At 35.1% G+C, this 22,500-nt stretch overlaps 1 protein-coding gene across 1 annotated transcript in view; it reads right to left on the reverse strand.

Annotated features, from left to right (window-relative positions):
- LOC122356249 (kinase non-catalytic C-lobe domain-containing protein 1) overlaps positions 1 to 22,500 on the reverse strand; it is a 42,247-nt gene that overhangs the window by 16,341 nt on the left and 3,406 nt on the right. The window contains exons 2-14 of the mRNA XM_043254782.1: positions 19,978 to 20,176; positions 18,134 to 18,192; positions 16,547 to 16,678; positions 14,714 to 14,831; positions 13,483 to 14,024; positions 11,112 to 11,226; positions 9,423 to 9,494; positions 9,015 to 9,307; positions 8,092 to 8,169; positions 7,165 to 7,240; positions 5,844 to 5,977; positions 3,416 to 3,839; positions 2,633 to 2,771 (exon numbers count right to left, since the gene is read on the reverse strand). Of these exons, the coding sequence (XP_043110717.1) occupies positions 2,633 to 2,771; positions 3,416 to 3,839; positions 5,844 to 5,977; positions 7,165 to 7,240; positions 8,092 to 8,169; positions 9,015 to 9,307; positions 9,423 to 9,494; positions 11,112 to 11,226; positions 13,483 to 14,024; positions 14,714 to 14,831; positions 16,547 to 16,678; positions 18,134 to 18,192; positions 19,978 to 20,176 (2,381 nt within the window). The remainder of the gene's footprint in view (positions 1 to 2,632; positions 2,772 to 3,415; positions 3,840 to 5,843; positions 5,978 to 7,164; positions 7,241 to 8,091; positions 8,170 to 9,014; positions 9,308 to 9,422; positions 9,495 to 11,111; positions 11,227 to 13,482; positions 14,025 to 14,713; positions 14,832 to 16,546; positions 16,679 to 18,133; positions 18,193 to 19,977; positions 20,177 to 22,500) is intronic.

Consider the following 22,500-nt stretch of genomic DNA (forward strand, 5'->3'; position numbering starts at 1 on the left):
CATTTCTTTTAAATGCACATGACAAAACACTTTAGAAAATAAAGAAATTAATTAATAAAAAACAGTTACTATACTTTTATCTTGTTTTCCAGAAAAAAATAAAAATAAAAATATATATAAAAAAAAATTAAATAAAATAAATAAATAAATATATATATAAATATATATGTATATAAATAAATAAATAAATAGGTTTAACTAAAAATAAATAAATAAATACACAAATAAATAAAATCCACCGACAGATTAAAATAAATTGAATTGAAAATATAATAAACATTACAGTTTTTATGTTAGGTAAAAGTTATTTTAAAAGATATTTCAATATTTTTACTGAACCCCTAACAGAAAGGTAGATTATTACAATACAAAAAAAAAAAAAAATACAAATACAAATACAAATGATACAAATTTAATCTATAATACAGAGCAAGCTAAAAAATAATGGATTAAATAAAACAACAATAAATAGAAAAAACCCCACTTAATTCAAAGATAGCTTATTTTACATGGGTTTGCTTCTTCCGTAGATTAGTCTTGTTTTGGGATGTGTAGAAGAAAGGAACCGAAATACAATTTAAGAGTGATTTAATTTTATTTATGCAGTACAGATACATAAAGGCAGGTATAAACCAACAAACGGCCAACGCACTAACTAAAGAAACCAAGAAATAAATGCTGCATAAAAACTTTGCTTAAGCAGATTTTTCTTGCCTTAAGGATGTTTTAAAAAAGCAGAAAATAAATATAGATTAAGATGATTATTGATATAGAAAGGCAGACAAAAACAAACAACAAATAATAATAATGAAGAAAAAAAACACTCAATTCAAGACCCATTATTAGTTATTTATCTCGCTATAATAAAAATACACTTTAAGATTTTTTCTTTGCAGTACAGAAACAGATGCCGAAACACCTACCGGAGATCTGCAGGACGGTCCCGCTCTAAAAGCCGTCTTCAGATCAGAAACACACACCTGTGCTGCTGTTTAACCCCTCGAGGCCCGAGCTGCTTCAGACAGCATGTGACGCGCTCAGAGAAAGACTCTATTGTGTGTCTCCCGCTCCATGTGACGCTCTCAGAGCCTGATCTGTTCCCATAGAGACCCACAGCTTTTCCTCAAGCCTGACTGCCGATGAAGAGTGGACTGGAAGCGGACGTCTGCTCGCGTCTCGAGGGTTTCTTGAGGAGGTCTCATGTGACTGAAATTCAAATTCAGAGCTGCAGGCGTTTGTGCATTTCACAGAAACGAACCTGTGTGTGAGCTGCTCGAAAACGATCATTGATCGAATCATTCGTTCATTCACTCACTCACTCATTTGTGCATTTATTCATTCATTCACTCATTTATTCATTCATTCACTCATTTGTGCATTTATTCATTCGTTCACTCATTTATTCATTCATTCACTCATTTATTCATTCTTTCACTCATTTATTCATTCATTCATTCATTTGTGCATTTATTCATTCATTCACTCATTTATTCATTCATTCACTCATTTGTGCATTTATTCATTCATTCACTCATTTATTCATTCATTTGTGCATTTATTAATTAGTTCACTCATTCATTCATTCATTTGTGCATTTATTCATTCATTCACTCATTTATTCATTCATTTGTGCATTTATTCATTCGTTCACTCATTCATTCATTCATTTGTGCATTTATTCATTCATTCACTCATTTATTCATTCGTTCACTCATTTGTGCATTTATTCGTTCGTTCACTCATTTCTGCATTCATTCATTCATTCTTTCACTCATTTGTGCATTTATTCATTCTTTCACTCATTTGTTCATTCATTCATTCTTTCACTCATTTGTTCATTCATTCATTCTTTCACTCATTTGTTCATTCATTCATTCGTTCACTCATTTGTTCATTCATTCATTCACTCTTTTGTGCATTTAATCATTCTTTCACTCATTTGTTCATTCATTCATTTGTTTATTCATTCAATCATTCACTCATTTGTGCATTTATTCATTCGTTCACTCATTTGTGGATTTATTCATTCATTCACTCATTTGTGCATTTATTAATTCGTTCACTCATTTGTTCATTAATTCACTCATTTGTTCATTCATTCACTCATTCGTGCATCCAATCATTCTTGCATTTATTCATGCAATCATTCGTTTTTGCTTTCATGCATTTATGTATGCATTCCACTCATTCATTCAATCACGCATTTATTCATGCATTCATGCATGTATTTTTTATTCATTCGTTTTGTGCCTTGAGATCTGCATCCGTATAATAAAAATATTTTTAATCTATATTTTTGTATTTTTTTTTAGCAAGATAAATCTACTGAAGAAGCAACACTGTAGGATAATGTGTCTTGAATTAAGATGTTTGTTTATTGTAAACGATTTTCACGAACATCCTTGAAACGAGACAAATCCACTTAAGAAGAAACAACATTAAGTAGGGGTTCACTTTTTTTCTTCTTGTTTTCTGCTTTAGTTCAATTTTATTCTTACGTTGTTTCTTAATCTGCATCTTCCCGTCTTATAACTTAATCTACTTAACAATCAGAACTGTAGATAAAACTGTGCAAAAAAAAAAAAAAACACAAAATGAGATAAGAAGTAGGGTTTTCCTGAGATCTGCTCACCGTGGGCATGAACCCTGATTGATCAGACGGTGCAGGTCCCGCAGAAGCTTCTCGTCCCAGAACAGAGCCCTGAACTTCTCCGTTATCGCTCGACAAAAGGTCTCAAACCGGAGCGTTTCTAAAGAGAAGATGTATTCACCTACAAACACACAAGTCATGAGGGAGTCCTTTAAGACTCTTCCAGCAACAAAAAAGAAAACAGTAGGTCTTGGACTTAAGGGTGAGCTGATTTTCTCTATTTTAATTTTTTTTTAATCTTTATTATTTTTTAAACATGGCAAAGTAAACTAAAGAAAAAAAAATTAAAATGTAAAAATATAATAATGTAAATAATTAAATTAATAAAATGGAAAAAGTAAAAATAATAAATTGTAAAAAAAAAAAAAAAAATCATTAAATTAATATACAAGTTATAAAGTGTAAAAAAATACAATAAAATTAATAAAAATAAAAATAGAAAAACTAATAAAATGTAAAAGGAAATAATAATGTTAACATGTATAATAAAATAAATCAAATTTGCAAAAAAATAATTATACAAATAAATTAAAATAATAAATTATTTTATAAAATATAAAAATAAATAAAAATAAAATATGTAAAAATTATACAACTAAAAACAAAAATAATAAAAAAATGAAATACAAATAGTTTAATAATAATACAATAAAATAAAAGGAAAAAAATGACAAAATAATAATATAAAATAAAAAAAATGTAAAAAGAAATAATGCATACAAATAGTTTAAGTAAAACAAGTTAAAACAAGTAAAAATAATTTACCCATAGCTAGATGTTGGACTTGATGACTATCATCAGAGGCGCCCTGTTCTCTGAGGAGCTCCATGATGTTCTGCAGACAGTCTCTGCGGCTCACAAACACGCTTTCATTCCCAGCGTCAGCAGGAGCTGCGTGATCCGGGCCTGTGATTGGCTGAAGCACGGCGATCTGAACAGGAAGTAGGGTCAGACTTCCCGTCAGCGGGTCTTGCTGCAGCAGGAAGTTGTTGCGAGCCCCATTAGAACAAGACAAGGCAGGGAAGGGAGGCTGGCCGTCTGTTTCTTGATGGGTTTTCTGTGGAGTCGCTGGAGTCTTATGGCTGGATGATGATGAATAAACCGTCCCATCATCCTCAGCGCCGCTCTCGTCCTGCTCATCTGCTTCAACAGAGCCTCCTCTGACCGAAAACAATTCAGAAAAAGTCAGCTTTAAGAGTTATTGTTACCGAAATCTATTTGATTGCTTCACTTTATGTAAAAGTACTTAAATTTCATAAAAATAAATCTGATAAAAAAAAAGATACAAAAATTGGTGAATTCATGACAAAAATCGTAAAAAAATAAATTAGTAAATATAATTAAAATCAAAACAGAATGTAAGAAATGTAATAAAAAAAGAGAAATGAATAAAATGTTAAATAAAACTATGCACAAATAAATTAATGAAAAGTTAAGTAAAAACCGAAAGTATTATTATGTTTTTGTTAACGGAAAAATAAAATAATTAGTGAACTGGAAGTGAAATAAATAAAAAGTGACATAATAATAAATTAAACAAAAAATAATTGTCACGTTCTCGCTTTCGCGAGACTGAGTACATGAGACGTAAAATAAACTTGAACGGATTTAATCCCAACAGGCAAAAATAAAGATACAAAGGCAGGCAGGTAGAACAGGCAGGCAGGACAAACATCAGGTATGGACATTGACGATCGGACAAACGGAACTGAAAACACAGGACTTAAATACGCAGGGTAAATGACTACATTAACTACACACAGCTGCAGACAATGAAATAATTAACATGGAGAGAAGGCAGGGCACAGGGAGCACATGACACGAGACAAAATCAATAACAAAAGTCCGGAGAACGTGACAATAATATAAAAAAAGCAGTTGTAAAAACAAATTACAAAAGCACATAAAAGTAAAACTAAAAAGGAAATTTAAAAAACAATAAAAAAATAATTCAGATTATGACAATAAATAAATAACTACTACAATAACACTGATGATCTCTCTTGACAAACGACTAAAACCTCAATCATTTGATCATTTCTTGTTTGCAAAAACTGACTGATTTGAGAAATTATGAACCAGCTTATTATTATTCAGTAATTCATGTGTGTGTGTGTGTGTGTCTGTCTGTCTGTGCGTGTGTGTCTGTGTGAGTGTGTGTGTGTGTGTGTGTGTGTGTGTCTGTCTGTGTGTGTGAGTGTGTGTCTGTGTGTGTGTGTGTGTGTGTCTGGGTGTGTGTGTGTGTGTGTGTGTCTGTCTGTCTGTGCGTGTGTGTGTCTGTCTGTGCGTGTGTGTCTGTGTGAGTGTGTGTGTGTGTGTGTGTGTGTGTGTGTGTGTGTGTGTGTGTGTGTGTGTGTGTGTGTGTGTGTGTGTGTCTGTGTGTGTGTGTGTGTGTGTGTGTGTGTGTGTGTGTCTGTGTGTGTGTGTGTGTGTGTGTGTGTGTGTGTGTGTGTGTGTGTGTGTGTGTGAGTGTGTGTGTGTGTGTGTGTCTGTCTGTGTGTGTGTGTGTGTGTGTGTGTGTGTGTGTGTCTGTGTGTGTGTGTGTGTGTGTGTGTGTGTGTGTGTGTGTGTGTGTGTGTGTGTGTGTGTGTGTGTGTGTGTGTGTGTGTGTGTGTGTGTGTGTGTGTGTGTGTGTGTGTGTGTGTGTGTGTGTGTGTGTGTGTGTGTGTGTGTGTGTGTGTGTGTGTGTGTGTGTGTGTGTGTGTGTGTGTGTGTGTGTGTGTGTGTGACTGTGTGTGTGTGTGTGCCTGTGTGAGTGTGTGTGTGTGAGTGTGTGTGAGACGTACAGCTGAAGGCCTGTGTGTGTGTGGAGGCTGGAGGATTCTGGGTAATGTGAGGAACTGGACCAGCTGTGTGTGTGTGTGAACACAACACAAACACACCCAAAACAATAATGTGTGTGTGTGTGTGGAGTGTGTGTGTGAGATCACATTTCACCCTCACATAAGACGTGTGTGTGTGGGAAAAATGTGTGAGTGTACATACATATAAATGTGTGTGTGTGTGTGTGTGTGTGTGTGACAGTGTGTGTGTGTGTGTGTGTGTGACAATATGTGTACTGTGTGTGTTATGTTTATGTCTGTGTCTGTGATTTGTGTGTAAAATGTGTGAGCTGTGTGTGTTTTTATTTGTGTGTAAATAGATGAATAATAACACAGCTAAATAAGAAGATCAGATGTATGATGGGGCATACTGAAATGTGTGTCAAATAGACAGATGAAGGCCTTTTATAAAGCAGTCTGACGCTGCTGGAGGATTCTGGGTAATGATGAGGAACTGGACCAGCTACAGGCTCCAAACGGCCCTCGCCGGCCAACGGCACGAAACCTGACACAAACACAACACAAACACACCCAAAACAATAATACACACTTATTACACAACAGGGTGGAGCTCACGAAAGATGTGCGCAGATCACATTTCACCCTCACATAAGACGCTTTATTTGACATGATGGAGGGAAAAAATTCTTTAGAGCATGTACATACATATAAATATATAACACACACACACACACACACACACTGGATTCTAGGGTGAAATATGACCTGAGATATTCAGAGAGCTGTGACACTGTTTCATCTGACTGAGGAATGCCTCGCACCTGTCAACTTCACACAGACTCAGGAGAAGATGACAGACACACACACTTCAATGAAACACACTTGTTACACACACACACACACACACACATACAGTGATTGTGTGACAATATGTTTTTCAAAGCCTTTTACTCTTACATACACACAAGAACTTGTTTTTCATGCATTTCTGAATCTGTGATTTTGGCAAAAGTCATAAAATTAAAATTTGAGCTGTGGTGTTTTTTATTTAAAAACAAATAAATAGATGAAGGCCTAACTGTAAAAACACTGCTTAAATAAATAAGAAGATAAAATAAGATGTATAATAAATGCATACTACAAATATTTTAAAATAATACAGATGAAAAAAAATTTTATAAAGTCAACCAATAATTTCAGACATTATTTATAAAGTAACACTGTAAAAAAAAATAAAATAATATTTGATAAATTAAAAAAGTTATAATGTAATATAGTATATATATATATATATATATATATATATATATATATATATATATATATATAATATATATATGGTGTGTAACATACAAACCATAGGAAAAAAGTAGAGTAATAAAAAAGTTAAAAAAATTATACAAATGTAAATGTATTAAATAATATAATGAAAAATAAATAATAAATAAATATGCATACACACACACATGCATATCTATCTTTTTACAGTAAATAAATGGGTAAAATGTGCTTAATTGATAAAAATAATAATATTAATAATTTAAAAATTGGATTTGAACTCATGCACAAAATAATTTCTTCCTTCTTTCTCTGTTTGAGCCAAAGGACTGGAGGGTGAAATATGACCCATTGAGAAATATGACCTGATATTCAGAGAAGCTGTTCAGAGAGCTGTGAGCTTGATCTGTTTCATCTGAAATGTTGAATGAAAAGCTGAGGAATGCCTCGCACCTGTCTGAACTTCTCCCAAGTGTGGCTCAGACTCAGGAGAAGATGATTCCTCTGTATCTCTATTCCCATCCAATGCCTTCAATGAAAACCGCACTTGTTATGAGAAACTAGTTGACCTACTTCATGCATTAAGACAGGAAAGAGTTACAGAAGAGCGTCTGGACTAGCTGGGCTTTTGCTTCTATTTTTATTTTTCAAAGAATTTTATTAGAAACCTCCGAGGCAAAGTTGATACTTAAGGCAAGACACTGTGTTTTTCATGCACTGGTGAATTCTGATATCTTACTATGGCTTTTAATAACACGTGTTTTTTATTTCAGACCAGGAGACAGAAAACATGCAAAATGCACTTTAAGCGTTTATTTTTATTGCACTTTAGATTTCAATACGGCCTAAAACACATGTCTACAAAGGCCTTTCTGTAAAAACACTTCTAGCAGATATAAGAGTTTTATTCTCGTCTATATTCTGTAGTTTTTATTGAAGGTTTTAACTGATTTATTAATACAATACACAGTGGAATAAAACACTACGTTCACTTTAGTACTTTTTTAAGCTAACTGGTTGCAAACGCTTCATTTTAGCTACATTTAAATGTAGAAAGAACTAAATTTAATTGTTTAAATGTAGCTAAAGTTAATTGTTTGCAACCATTTACCTTGCAAAATACTAAATCGAATGCATAGTTTTATTCGGTTTATGCAAGTCAGTGCATATTTAATTTAATACACGGCGTAAGATTTTACAAACGTTTAATATAAAAAAGCGTGCAATTATTAGTCGTATTTTTCCTCATTCGCCCACGCTGTCTTGCCTTAAACACAACCTCCGAGCAATACACTCCTCGTGGGAAATGGCTGTGGTGTTTAATGCAGGGAGGACATGATGTTTGAGACACACAGGACGGATGAAGGCGTGAGGCTTCACCTGGTGAACTCGGCTGATGATCTGCGTCCAGACGCTCTCGGCGTTCGTTCCCTGACGGGAGAGGTACTCGCGGCACGCCTGAAACACAGCAGCCGACAGAAACCCGTATGAAGGACCCACGACGAGCCCTAAACCCACCCCCTTTCAGACAAACCCCACGAAATCAGACCAATCCCTGCGAACTAGCCAGCTTGTGAAGCACGTACGCGTCGGTTGGAGAAAACTGAGTTTGCGTTTGGATGAAAAACCAAAAAAACAGCAGAAATGCATTCAATGCATTAAAATAAAAATAAATTTAATTTACTGGCATTAATTACCTTGTGACATTCATTTCAAATTTCAAATTTTACTTTAATTCAGTAATTAAAACCATCCTTTATTATTCAAATTCAAATCAGAATGTATTTAATGTAAATGATACATTGTTTTGTAAATAATAATACAATAATCTCTCTCTCTCTCTCTCTCTCTCTCTCTATATATATATATATATATGAATAACTTTTACTATATTACTTTATTTTAGTTTTTTCCTGTCAAAACGTTTTAAACTATGCACACACACACAATTTTACACACATACCTTTATTATCTTATTTTTTCATATAACTAAATTATCACTTAATAGATATTTTAAGTGATTATTGTGCACTGGCCAATTTTTACACAGTAAAAATCGGCCAGTGCACAATAAAACTATTACTTTTCCCGTAGCGTCTCACCTAAAATGAAAGAAAAGTCATATTTTGTCTGTTTTGCATCATCGAAATAGATATTTATACATATGCAATCATACAGAGAAAGCTATTTTTTCTTCTTCATAATAAATCATTTACTTCTCCGTAAAATCTTTTTCTGTATTTCGAAGTGTTTCGTTAAGCGTGACTTTTTTAACGACTAAATGGACGCCCATTCTCGCGTACCTTTTTCGCCATTTCAATAGAAGGTCTTTCAATCGGAGTCCGTTTGGCCATCTCAAGCAGAAGTCTCTTGAGCTTTCTGGGCATGGCCAGCTTTTGTCCGGGAGACAAATGAAACTTGGCTGTAGCCCAGAGGACAGCCGCTACGCCGTACACACACGCCTGGAGACGAGCAGAAACACACTCGAAATCACCTTCCTCCGAACACGCCACAACTACTAGACAGCGACAAACCTTTTCCGTCACGATCCCGTGTTCCTGAAACTCAGGAGCCAGGAAAAATGCATCGCAGGAGGCTAAGAGGGACAACAGGAACGGAGTGAGGAAACTGAGGGCACTTATAATAACCGCTTTCACGGGCGAGGGCTGACTCTGTGACGGTAATGAGATGTAGTCGTGTAGTTCTCGTACCTGAGTTTTTGGGTCTCAGAAACAGCATCTCTCCTTCACGTCCCACGTACACAGAGTCCAGACACAGATAGTCTGATGTGAGACAGAACACAGATCATAGATATCCCACAAACACGGAGCAAACTGTCCCTAGATGAACACCAGCATTAGTTTGTGTGGGTAACTCTCTCTAACTATCTGAGCGTGGCTAGCCGGATAATAACATTTATTTGATTATAAGTTTATTTATTTATTGGTGAGCAGAAGAGACTTCTTTCGAAAATCTTAAATATCCCAATATTTTGGCTGGTAGTGCATATTAAGTAATTGTTTTGTGTATTACGTTTACAGTGCTGAAATTGAAATCTGATTGTGAGATTCCTTGTTAAAGAAAAACACAGTAAAAATTGGCTAGTGCATAAAAAAGCTATTGCTTTTCCCATAGTGTGTCAGCTTAAATGAACAAAAGGTCATATTTTGTATGTTTTGCAAGATCAAAATTTGATTGTGAGATTCTTTGTTCAGGAAAAACACAGTAAAAATTGGCTAGTGCATAAAAAAACCTATTGCTTTTCCCATAACGTCTCACCTTAAATGAACAAAAGGTCATATTTTGTCTGTTTTGCATCATTGAAATCTGATTGTGAGATTCCTCGTTCAGAAAAAACACAGTAAAAATTGGCTAGTGCATAAAAAATATTTTGGCTGGTAGTGCATATTAAGTAATTGTTTTGTGTATTACGTTTACAGTGCTGAAATTGAAATCTGATTGTGAGATTCCTTGTTCAGGAAAAACACAGTAAAAATTGGCTAGTGCATAAAAAAGCTATTGCTTTTCCCATAGTGTGTCAGCTTAAATGAACAAAAGGTCATATTTTGTATGTTTTGCAAGATCAAAATTTGATTGTGAGATTCTTTGTTCAAGAAAAACACAGTAAAAATTGGCTAGTGCATAAAAAAACCTATTGCTTTTCCCATAACGTCTCACCTTAAATGAACAAAAGGTCATATTTTGTCTGTTTTGCATCACTGAAATCTGATTGTGAGATTCCTCGTTCAGAAAAAACACAGTAAAAATTGGCTAGTGCATAAAAAATATTTTGGCTGGTAGTGCATATTAAGTAATTGTTTTGTGTATTACGTTCACAGTGCTGAATGTAAAGTGTGTGTTTTTTCGATCACTTTTTAACTGATGTTCGCTTTACTCCTTCAGGGTAACAAATTAATTCGTAAAACTGCTCCCTAAATTAAAATCAGCTTTTAAAAAAAGCACTGGAAAAGGCTAGGTTTCCAGAAACTCTCCAGAACTTTTAAAAACATTTTATTTAAACTTGTGATAATGAAGAATTCTGCAGCGCTACTTTTAAGTGAAACGACGTCATCAACGCACTGCATTATGTTACAATGTTACATGCATTAACGTTATGAATAAAAATGGGTTGTTCAGACCCTCATGTTGTTGCAAACTTGTATGAATTTCTTGCTTGTACAGAATATTAAAGAAGATATTTTGAAGAAGGTTGGTAACCAAACAGTTGCTGGTCCTCATTGACTCCAGTATGTAAAAACACATACTACATGAGCAACTTCTTAATATGTCCCACAGAAGGTGGAAACTCATACAGGTTTGAGTGTGTGTGTAAATGATAACATCATTTAATATAAAGTTATTATAAAGAAAAAACAAAGTATCTGGTGTACTTGACTGACCTGGGAGGTCGATATATGTCTGTAGCGTGGAGAGACACGTGTAGCATAAAGCCCAGAGCTCACTGACCGAGAACGGCTGACCAGAACACGAGAGCAGCTCGCGCAAAGAGATCCACTGAGGAAAAAACATTCATTCATTTTCATGTTATGTTTAAAAATGAGAATGGGCATCATTTTATTAAACATGTACTAATTTGCATACATTTCCAGAACAGAAGCTGTAGAAAGAAACTAATTATGAAAAAACAACCTTTAAAGATATGATAATGAAATCGGGGAATGTTATATGAACAAACACTGCTTTAAAGAACTGAATATAGATAAAAGTGTAAGGTCTTGTGTGCTTATAGGCATGCATTGAATTGAAGAGATGCAAGTGAATGTTTTCTTTCACTAGTTTGAAAGATATGGAAGTGTATTTCTGCCACAGAAAAAAATAAAGTAATTGTACCATTATGGAGTAAATATTATTTAAATATATTTTTTTGCATCAAACATACCCGATTGTGAGATTGTGAGCACAACACAGTAAAAAATGACCAGTGCATGAAAAACAATTGCTTATAGTGTCTCGTCTTAAATGAACTACAAAAAAGTAATATTTGGACTATTTTGCATCATCAAATGCACCTGATTGTGGGATTCTTTATTCCTAGGCCCTACACAATAAAAATTTACCAGTGCACAAAAATGTATTAATCAATCAGTCCATAAATCAATTTCTTTGCCTGTCATTTTACACCTTAAACGGACAATTTTGCATCATCAAAACCACTTGATTATGAGATTCTTCATTCAGGCACAGTACAGTAAAAAAATTACCAGTGCACAAAAAATCAATTGCTTTACTTGTTGGTTCGTGCCTTAAATTCAATATCATCAAAATGACCTGATTGTGAGATTCTTCATTCAGGCAAAACACAGTAAAAACTGGCAAGTTATTATTTTCCTGTGGCGTCTCAGCTTAAATGAACAAAAGGTCATATTTTGTCTGTTTTGCATCATCACAAATCTGATTGTGAGATTCCTTGTTCAGGAAAAACACAGTAAAAATTGGCCAGTGCACAAAAAATGATTGCTTTTCCTGTAGCATCTCACCTTAAATGAACAAAAGGTCATATTTTGCTTGTTTTGCATCATCGAAATCTGATTGTGAGAATCTTCATTCAGGCAAAACAGTAAAAATTGGCTAGTGCATAAAAAACCATTGCTTTTCCCATAGCGTCCCACCTTAAAGGAACAAGAGGTCATATTTTGTCTATTTTTCATCATCGAAATCTGATTGTGAGATTCCTTGTTCAGGACAAACACAGTAAAAATTGGCTAGTGCATAAAAAAACTATTGCTTTTCCCATAGTGTCTCAGCTTAAATTAACAAAAGGTCATATTTTGTCTGTTTTGCATCTTCAAAATCTGATTATGAGATTCCTTGTTCAGGAAAAACAGTAAAAAGTGGCCAGTGCACAAAAACCCTATTGCTTTTTCCGTAGTGTCTCACCTTAAATGAACAAAAGGTCATATTTTGTCTGTTTTGCATCATCAAAATCTGATTGTGAGATTCCTCGTTCAGGAAAAACACAGTAAAAATTGGCCAGTGCACAAAAAATGATTGCTTTTCCTGTAGCATCTCACCTTAAATGAACAAAAAGTCATATTTTGCTTGTTTTGCATCATCAAAATCTGATTGTGAGAATCTTCATTCAGGCAAAACAGTAAAAATTGGCTAGTGCATAAAAAAAATATTGCTTTTCCCATAGCGTCCCACCTTAAAGGAACAAGAGGTCATATTTTGTCTATTTTTCATCATCGAAATCTGATTGTGAGATACCTTGTTCAGAACAAACACAGTAAAAATTGGCTAGTGCATAAAAAAGCTATTGCTTTTCCCGTAGTGTCTCACCTTAAATGAACGAAAGGTCATATTTTGTCTGTTTTGCATCTTCAAAATCTGATTATGAGATTCCTTGTTCAGAAAAAACACAGTAAAAATTGGCCAGTGCACAAAAAACCTATTGCTTTTCCCGTAGTGTCTCACCTTAATTGAACGAAAGGTCATATTTTGTCTGTTTTGCATCATCGAAATCTGATTGTGGGAATCTTCATTGTGAGATTCCTTGTTCAGGAAAAACGCAGTAAAAATTGGCTAGTGCATAAAAAAGCTAGTGCTTTTCCCATAGTGTCTCAGCTTAAATGAACAAAAGGTTATATTTTGTCTATTTTGCATCATCAAAATTTTATTGTGAGATTCTTCATTCAGGAAAAACACAGTAAAAATTGGCCAGTGCACAATAAAACTATTACTTTTCCCATAGCGTCTCACCTAAAATGAAAGAAAGGTCATATTTTGTCTGTTTTGCATCATCAAACGCACCTGATTGTGAGATTCCTCATTCAGGCACAGCACAGTTTTGTTGAAGTGGTTGGATTTGTACTGGTTCGTGTCTACAGCTTGGCTCTGGTCCGTCTCGCATGCGTCGGGTTCAGCCGTGGAGTCCTGGTCCTCCCTGGCTCTGGGCCGTCTCAGTCTGCCGCTCCAGCTCTCCTCCTCCGTGATGTCGGACAGGTCGGCCATCATCGTGCTGATGGGAGCGTGGGACGGCGGGCTGAGGGCCGGGGGGTTGTTGGAGTCCGGCACCGAGCAGGAACGGTTCAGGGCTCTCCCGGCTCTCCCGGGCCTCCTCTCCTGACTCCTCCTGTGTACCGGAGAACTGTTCTGAGACCTGCTGTCCGAACCTCCGGACCACGGGGAGCCGTTACAGAGCTGACCCCTGCGTCTCAGCAGCAGATCCTCGCCGTCGTACGAATCAGCAGAGTAGTTTCGAATCATGCTGCGATCGCCGGCGGGATTCTCCGTGGAGTTTGATCTCCAGGCCTTGTGATCCATAAACTGAAGATCGGATCTCTCCCATCCATCTGTGAACAAACGCGGTGCGAGATTCAGAGATTCACACCAAAAATGATTCAGACACCTTTAATAAACTGTGTCAGAATAAATTCATTGTGATAATGTCAGATGAATTTGATAGAAAGCTATATAATGAATTGGGTTGAACAGCTGTTAAATGTAGCACACAATTAGATAATACTTATTTAGATTGAACAATTACCAAACTATGCTTCATTCTGTAGTACAGTCTTAAAGTAGATATTTGAAGCGATAATTCTAATAATTTAACAACGCATTTGCACGTTCACGGTTCTTACGTCAGTTATTAATTGCACGACAAATGAATAATATCTTAAAAATATATTTATTTTATGATTTATTTCCCTCTGATGTCAGGTAATGGTCACATGACAAGCAGGTAATCAAACACATCTATTATTATTTTATTCATATTATTATTATTCTCTGATGTTGGTTAATAGTCACACGGCTTGCAAGTAAACACCTTTTTTAACTATTGTTATTTATTATTATATTTTTATTAAACAAATAAAACATTTTTGCATTTATTATAGCATTTTATTTGAAATATAATTGTTATTAATTTAAAATTAATTTAAAAAGAAAAAAGGGATTTAATTATAAGACATATAAATATAATATGATCCCTCACGAAGCATCAGAAGCAGGGCATTATGGGAGTGTCTGACCACACCTTGCAGAGCAGCGATGGACTCGATGGACAGGACTCTTCGGCCGATGGCAGACAGCTTGCGGCAGACGGATGCGGACGAGACGTCTCCGAGCACAGCCTCCGCCCGAGAGAGAACGTCCTGACGAAACATCAGACCACCCTTAAAAGAGTCATCTGAATCATTTGATTCTCTACAGGTTCAGAACAAGTCCACCTTGTTTTTTCAGAAAGTGTTCTTTCACTATGTTTTCATCGAGCTCTCGCCAGTTTGACGAATCTTGACCCGATTCATCCATATATGACGAAACTGTAGTGAAAAACGTTTGCATCTCACAATTTAGAGCAGAGTGTCCTAAACTGGGGTTTGCAAGAGATCTCGTTTATTTTATTTTATTAATTTTTTGTTGGTTGGTTACATTTTAGTCGTATATTTTCTCTTAATTGTGGTTTAAAACATTTTTGTCATTTTAATGTGTTTTTGTCATTTTTAATATATATTTTATTTATTTTTATTAATTAGATTTTGTTTCTTTAATTGTAGTTATTGTCGTAGTTCAAGCTAAATAACTAAACAAATACACCTGTGAAAATGGGAAATGTTGCCTTGGCAGTTAGTATGAAATAAGTTTATTTCTTTATATTTTAATATTAGATTTACTTTAAAGCATTTATTTTTTTCATATTTGACCTTAATTGTATTTGAAGGGATGCCGATGAATACCTAATAATTAAATAAATCATGTAAAATTAAACAATTTCAAAATAATACCAAATCAATATAAAAAGTTTGGGAAGCACTGCTTTAGAGAAACTGCAATCAAAGCAAAAAGATTAGACATTTTTCCTAGAAGAATAATGAGAACCAAGTGCATTAAATATTTAAGTGCACTAGCTTTTAATAACCACTAGGTAGTGCTCAAGGGCGCTTTAATTAACATGACCCTAAGGATTTGTTCTCACCGAAATGAAACGTAATAGGATATTATTCACATATCATTACACAAAGATGGAAACCTGACGCACAGCTAAATAAAATATTATTATTTCTGAGTTTTATCATTTATTATTCTCTTATGTCTCGTACGTTTTCATAGTGTTTTATTTTAGTGTTAAAAAGCTTCTTTAGATGTTAAAGTTTCTTTATGGAACTTTTTAAAGAAAAAATGGTTCTTCTGTGGCATTGTGAAGCACCTTTAGCTATAAGAGTGTATGTGTGTGTGTGTGTGTGTGTGTGTGTGTGTGTGTGTCCATGTGTGTGTGAGTGCGTTTGTGTGTGCATGTGTGTGTGTGTGTGTATGCATGTGCGCGTGTGTGTGTGCGTGTATGTGTGCGTGCATGTGTGTGTGTGTGTATGCATGTGCGCGTGTGTGTGTGCGTGTATGTGTGCGTGCATGTGTTTGTGTGCGTGTGTGTGTGCACGTGTGTGTGTGCATGCATGTGTGCGTGTGTGTGCATGTGTGTGTGTGCATGTGTGTGTGCGCATGTGTGTGTGTGCGGGCATGTGTGTGTGTGCGTGTGTGTGCATGTGTGTGTGTGCGTGCATGTGTGTGTGTAAGTGTGCATGTGTGTGTTTGTGTGTGTGTGTGTGTGTGTGTGTGTGTGTGTGTGTGTGTGTGTGTGTGTGTGTGCGTGTGTGTGTGCGTGTGTGTGTGCGTGTGTGTGTGCGTGTGTGTGTGCATGTGTGTGTATGCGTGCATGTGTGTGTGTGTAGGTGTTTGTGTGTTTGTGTGTGTGCGTGCATGTGTGTGCGTACGTGTGTGTGTGCATGCGTGCGTGTGTGTGTGTGTGCGTGCCTGTGTGTGAGTGTGCATGTGTGTGTGTGTGTGTGTGTGTTTCGCTCAGTTTGTGCTGAACCTGGAGTCCTGGTCGATCTTCAGCTTTCTCTCGCTGCATCTGCTTCAGAAAACACCTGCTCTCTTCACTCAGCTCCGCCTCCACAGAGTCCAGCGCCGCCCACAGGGTGGAGCCTAATGAGAACATGTGACCCTGAGAGAGAGAGAGAGAGAGAGAGAGAGAGAGAACATTCTGAAAAGAATTCTGTACATGAAGAATAAAATTAAACAACATTAGTAAAATTACACAATATTAAATAAAATTATAAAATATAAAAGTATGCTAAAAACATGCAATAAATGAATATATTATATACATGAATACAATTAATTAACTAATTTATTAAAATGATGATCATGCAAAAAATGTCTCCTCTAAAATGAAGTCTAAACGTTAACATTACAAAATTATGGATTGAACACACAAATAATATGATTAAAATGATGAACATCAGAAAAGAGAGTAAACTTAACATGAAGTATAAAATTAAAACATGCAAAAAAATATGGCTCCATCTGAAAAAGATGTGAAGCATAAAATTTCAACTAGAAAATTATGAAAATGATGTTATGAACTTGGAGAGAGTTTTGATCAGACTGTATTTTCTCATTTTATCGGTCAAACGAGGCCAGAAAATCTGAAGATGGCATGCATCTGATCATCAGTATTTGAGAAAAGACGATCAGTAGCGCTTCAAATAAAAGGCAGCTCGTTCCTGAAAGAAACATTACGTAAACCGCCTCCAGTCAGTCTGTCTTCTTCCACGTCTGACGCTCAGGACTGAGAAGTGTTAGGATCATATATATATATCTGCATGTGAGACTATATCATGAAAACCCTTTGTGCTTGTGTGTGAAATAATCTGGACGTTGAGCGACAGAGAACGGCTTTTTGTTTTTTGAGTATGATTAGGATATTAATATAGTGGCTGGATGTGTACAGTACATTTTTATTTCCATTTCATTTCAACCTTGTTATTTTAGCGCGTTGTTAAATTAAATGAAAATGAGAAACGAAAATAAAAAAAATATTTTTGTGTATACTAGTGCTGTCAAACTATTAATTGAGATTAATTACATCCACTGTGTATATTTATTGTGCATATATATATATATATATATATATATATATATATATATATATATATATAAAATACATGTAAAACAGTATATATAAATATATTTAAACAATATTTTGCTATAATATATTATAAATGATTTTGCATATTTGTGTATTTATATATACATAATAAATATAGACAGTACAAATTACATTTTTATTTTGGATGTAATCAATCACGATTAATTGTTTGAAAGCACTAATATATAAATATATATTTTATTTAATGTCAGATAATGTTATTTAAAGCAGCAGAAATGGACTATATTTATATTGGTGTTTAAACATCTAGTTTTTATTGTTGTTTTATTAGTTATATGTTATACGTTTTTAATATGTAGTTTTTATTCATTAATTATTATTTCGGTTTTAGTTTTAGTTAACTATAATAACTTTGGTGCTTAATGCAATTAACATGTTTGTTTTCTCTTCGCTCTAAGAGAAGTTATTAACTGTATGTTTGCGATGCACCGCTGTTGTTTTTTTCACCTCAAACGTGCTTCCGGTCTTATCCAGCTCTGGAGGAACGAAACAGCCTTCGGGATCGTCTGAGAAAAAAAACGAGACAAACACGATCAGAAACGAGAGAAGATAGCGCGTAGGAGCTAGAAAACACACACTGATAATACGTGAACGGATGCAATTGATGTGCACTAATAAGGTTTGGATTCTCTCTCTCTCTGTTGGAGTGTAAGTAGGCCACGCCGAGCATCCAGATCCTCCTCCAGACGCTTCTGCTGAACTAGGTCAGGCTTTCTCCTCCAGATCCTCCAGAAACTCCTCAGGGTTACGCCGGACGGTATATTTAGAGCAGCCTCTGACAGACGAGCTGCAGGATGAGCCGCGTCTTCACCTGAGAGACCTGCTTCCATGAGGCTTTCTCACGCTGCTGGTTTTTACAGGCGCGGAGGAGAGCGGGCTACTTTTTGACCTCGTCGCTTCATCTCATCTCAGGACACGTTTTAACATGACCATATGACGGATTAGAATTTGATCTATGATCTGATCTCATGACAAAAACAAACAAAACCTTTTTATGAAATTAATTAAATAAATGTATAATTTTTTGTATATATATATATATATATATATATATATATATATATATATATATATATATATATATATATTTTTATACACATATATTCCACATTTATTATATAACTGAAACATTGTGCCTGTGTCCAAAATAAAAAAAAAAAAAAAAAAAAAAAAAAAAATAAATATATATATATATATATATATATATATATATATATATTTTTTTTTCAATTAATGAAATTGATTAATTCAATTAATTTATTTAAATTAAATAAAATTTCTCTTAGACCCCATTTATTAACTTAAAAATTCTTGAAAAATTGCTTCCAAATATATATATATATATATATATATATATATATATATATATATATATATATATATATATATATATATATATATATATATTTTTTTTTTTTTTTTTTTTTTTTTTTTCTTCTTCAAATAAAATAATCAGTTTTTTTCGATTCAAATTAATCACGGGGCGGCCAAACATAAATGAGCAAAAATGCTTTACATGTCTTAAAATAATTATTTCCCGAAACAACTGACTGTCATTGTTTGTACATTTGTTTCTCATTGCTTCTTGTTAAAATGAGCAAATGCTCCGAATCACGTAGTTTAATAACTCTCTGTGCAGCTGGTTAGTGTCTTCTGATAGATATCAGTGCATTAAAAAAAATGAAAAAATCTATCTAAACTAATGAGTACGATCGAAAGAGTAAAATAAGAGCAGATTTGTCTTTATAAATAAAGGTGCAAAAGCTGGTACCTTTTCAAAAGATACATGTTTGTACCTAAAATGTCCATTTTTGTACCTTAAAGGAATATATTATATGTATATATATATTTAAAGTGTACGTATCCGAACCTAATAGGTACAAAAGTGTTCCTTTTTGAAAATGTGCAGCTTTTGTACCTTTATTTCTGAGAGTGCGCCGTTAAAATAAAAATATTTATGGGCAGTAAATTTTACATAGTCTTACCGTAAATTTAACGGTAACATTTTACAAAGAGGTCCCAGTGGCTAACATTAACAGTGGAGTGGATTATTATGATCAGCTGTTTGGACTCATTCTGACGGCACCCATTCACTGCAAGAAATCCGCTGAAGAAACTGTAAAAATTACTGTAAAAATGCGCTTAGCACCAGTGGGAGGGTGTCGTTTCTGTTCATCGTTATGCAAACCGGTGCGTCCCTCATCTACACAATGGCACACGAAAAATCACGCATTGGAAGCGGTGTTTGCACAAAGCCAGGGAAACGGTGTGTGTGTGTGTGTGTGACTCACCGCTGAGCTGCTCCATGAAGCACACATTACCGTGAGCGTTGAAGGCCAGCGTATCGGGCGTCACGCAGAGGGTGTGAAAGAGCGGCGAGAGGGCGACGCTCTGGAGAGAACGAACACACTCCACACACACCGCCCACAGCTCCTGCTCCGAGCGCCCACCGTCCCGCAGACACACAACGTCAGCCAGAGACACGTTCTCCTGAGCACACACACACACACACACACACACACACACACACAAACACACACACTGTCCATTGTTCTAGCTCAATGCATAACAGTACACGCACAAACCAATCACGAGCAGGCGGATTAAACGAGGCTCAACGGCTCATTTATTTAGTCAAAAATACAGTAAAATTTCAAAATATTATTGCAATTTTCCGTATTAATGCTGTTTAAAATGCAATTTATTTCTGTGAATTTTCAGCGTCTTTACTCCAGTCTTCAGGAATCGTTCTAATACGTTGATTTACTGCATTTCCGATTATTATCAAAACAGCCGTGCCGCACAATATTTTTGCGCAAATTGTGATGCATTTTATTTTTTAGCATTCACAAATGAAAAAGTTCAAAAGAACAGGATTTAGTTGAAACGGGGTTTTTTTTGTAACATTACAAATGCCCATCACTTTTTCATTATTTGAAATAAAAGTTAAATGAAATGAAATATAAAGCCTTTTCTTTTAATTTAAGTTAGTTGGCGAATCAGCATTTTAATTTAATTTAACTTTATGTAGTAAAATAAAACTAATATGAAAACATACAGTAAAAAATAGATTTTTTATTATTAATTCTTTTATTATTTGTTAATACATTACATTACATTATCAATACATTATATTTATAAATATATTCACAAGAAAATTTTAAATAGCATTTGCAAATTTTACTGTATTTTTGATCAAATAAAGAGCTGAAGAGACTCCTTTCAAAAAACATAAAAAAACTTTTGGCCAGTAAACACACACACACACACACACACGCTGGTATTTGTGGTTTATGAGGACTCTCCATAGGTGTAATGTTTTTTGTTATGCTTCTCGTGTTTTTAGATTAAAAAAACACATTAAGTCTTTTGAATTATGGGGACATTCTCAGTGTCCTTATAAGACACCTTCAAATTATAATACCTCTGTCATACACATGTTATTAAACACATTTGTGTCCTCATAAACCACAAAAACCAGCACACACACACACACACACACACAGACACAAACTCTCACACACACACTTAAACTCACACACACACACACATAAACTCACAGACTCACACAAACACAAACTCAAACTCTCACACACACAAACTCACACACACAAACACACACACTCAAACTCTCACACACACACAAACACACTCAAACTCACACACACACACACACAGACTCAAACTCTCACACACACACAAACACACTCAAACTCACACACACACACACACAGACTCAAACTCTCACACACACACACGCAAACACACACTCAAACTCACACACACACACACACACAGACTCAAACTCACACACAAACTCACACACACACAAACACATTAAAACTCACACACACACACAAACTCACACACAAACTCACACACACACACACACTCAAACTCGCACAAATTCACAGACTCACACACGCAGAAACTCACACACAAACACACTCACACACACAAACTCACACTCTTACACACAAACTATCTCACACACACACACACACAAGCTCTCACACAAACTCAAACACACACACACACACACACACAAACACACACAGACACACACACACACACTCACACACACTCACACACACACAAACACACTCACAAACACACAAACACACTCACAAACACACACACACACTCACACACACACAAACACACTCACAAACACACACACACACACACACACACACACATATAGTAAAAATCCAAGATCTCCATAGGAACCTATTCCCTTCAGTGGAATATTTGATGGATTACAAAGCATTTATTGTAACGCCCTCTTATAAGTTCCACTGTGATGTCAGTAGACTCTGTCCTTCATTGTGTGGGATTTCATGAAATCATTTCCACGGGGAACGTGTGAAGAACAGCTGCGTGTTCACGCTCTCCTCCACAATCGGGTCCGATCCGCATTTTCACACGCTCTGAAGTAAACATCCCTAACTCGGCAACATTGTTCAGCAGTTACTAATGCGTTCCCGCACGCTCTTCCTCTCATCCTCCATCAGGAAACTATCAAATCGTGACGAGATAACAGAGGCGTCTTCACAGACGGCAGCCATGACCGAGGAGATCTTTCAAGACTCGCATGGTCTTCTTAATAAATTGCATTGCTGCGCTTGGAAGCGTCCAAAAATATTAAAACAGGAATATTATCCTGAGAAACACTGAAGTGGAGCGTAACACAAAATAAACTTTAAATATAGGAAGAAGTCAATGGACGTATGATCAAAAATAAACATTACATTAAAACAAACTATATATTTTCTAAATATTATTACATATTCATTTTCATAGTAAAAATTTTG

The sequence above is a fragment of the Puntigrus tetrazona genome, chromosome 13 (genome assembly GCF_018831695.1).
Source record: "Puntigrus tetrazona isolate hp1 chromosome 13, ASM1883169v1, whole genome shotgun sequence".
Taxonomy (NCBI): domain Eukaryota; kingdom Metazoa; phylum Chordata; class Actinopteri; order Cypriniformes; family Cyprinidae; genus Puntigrus; species Puntigrus tetrazona.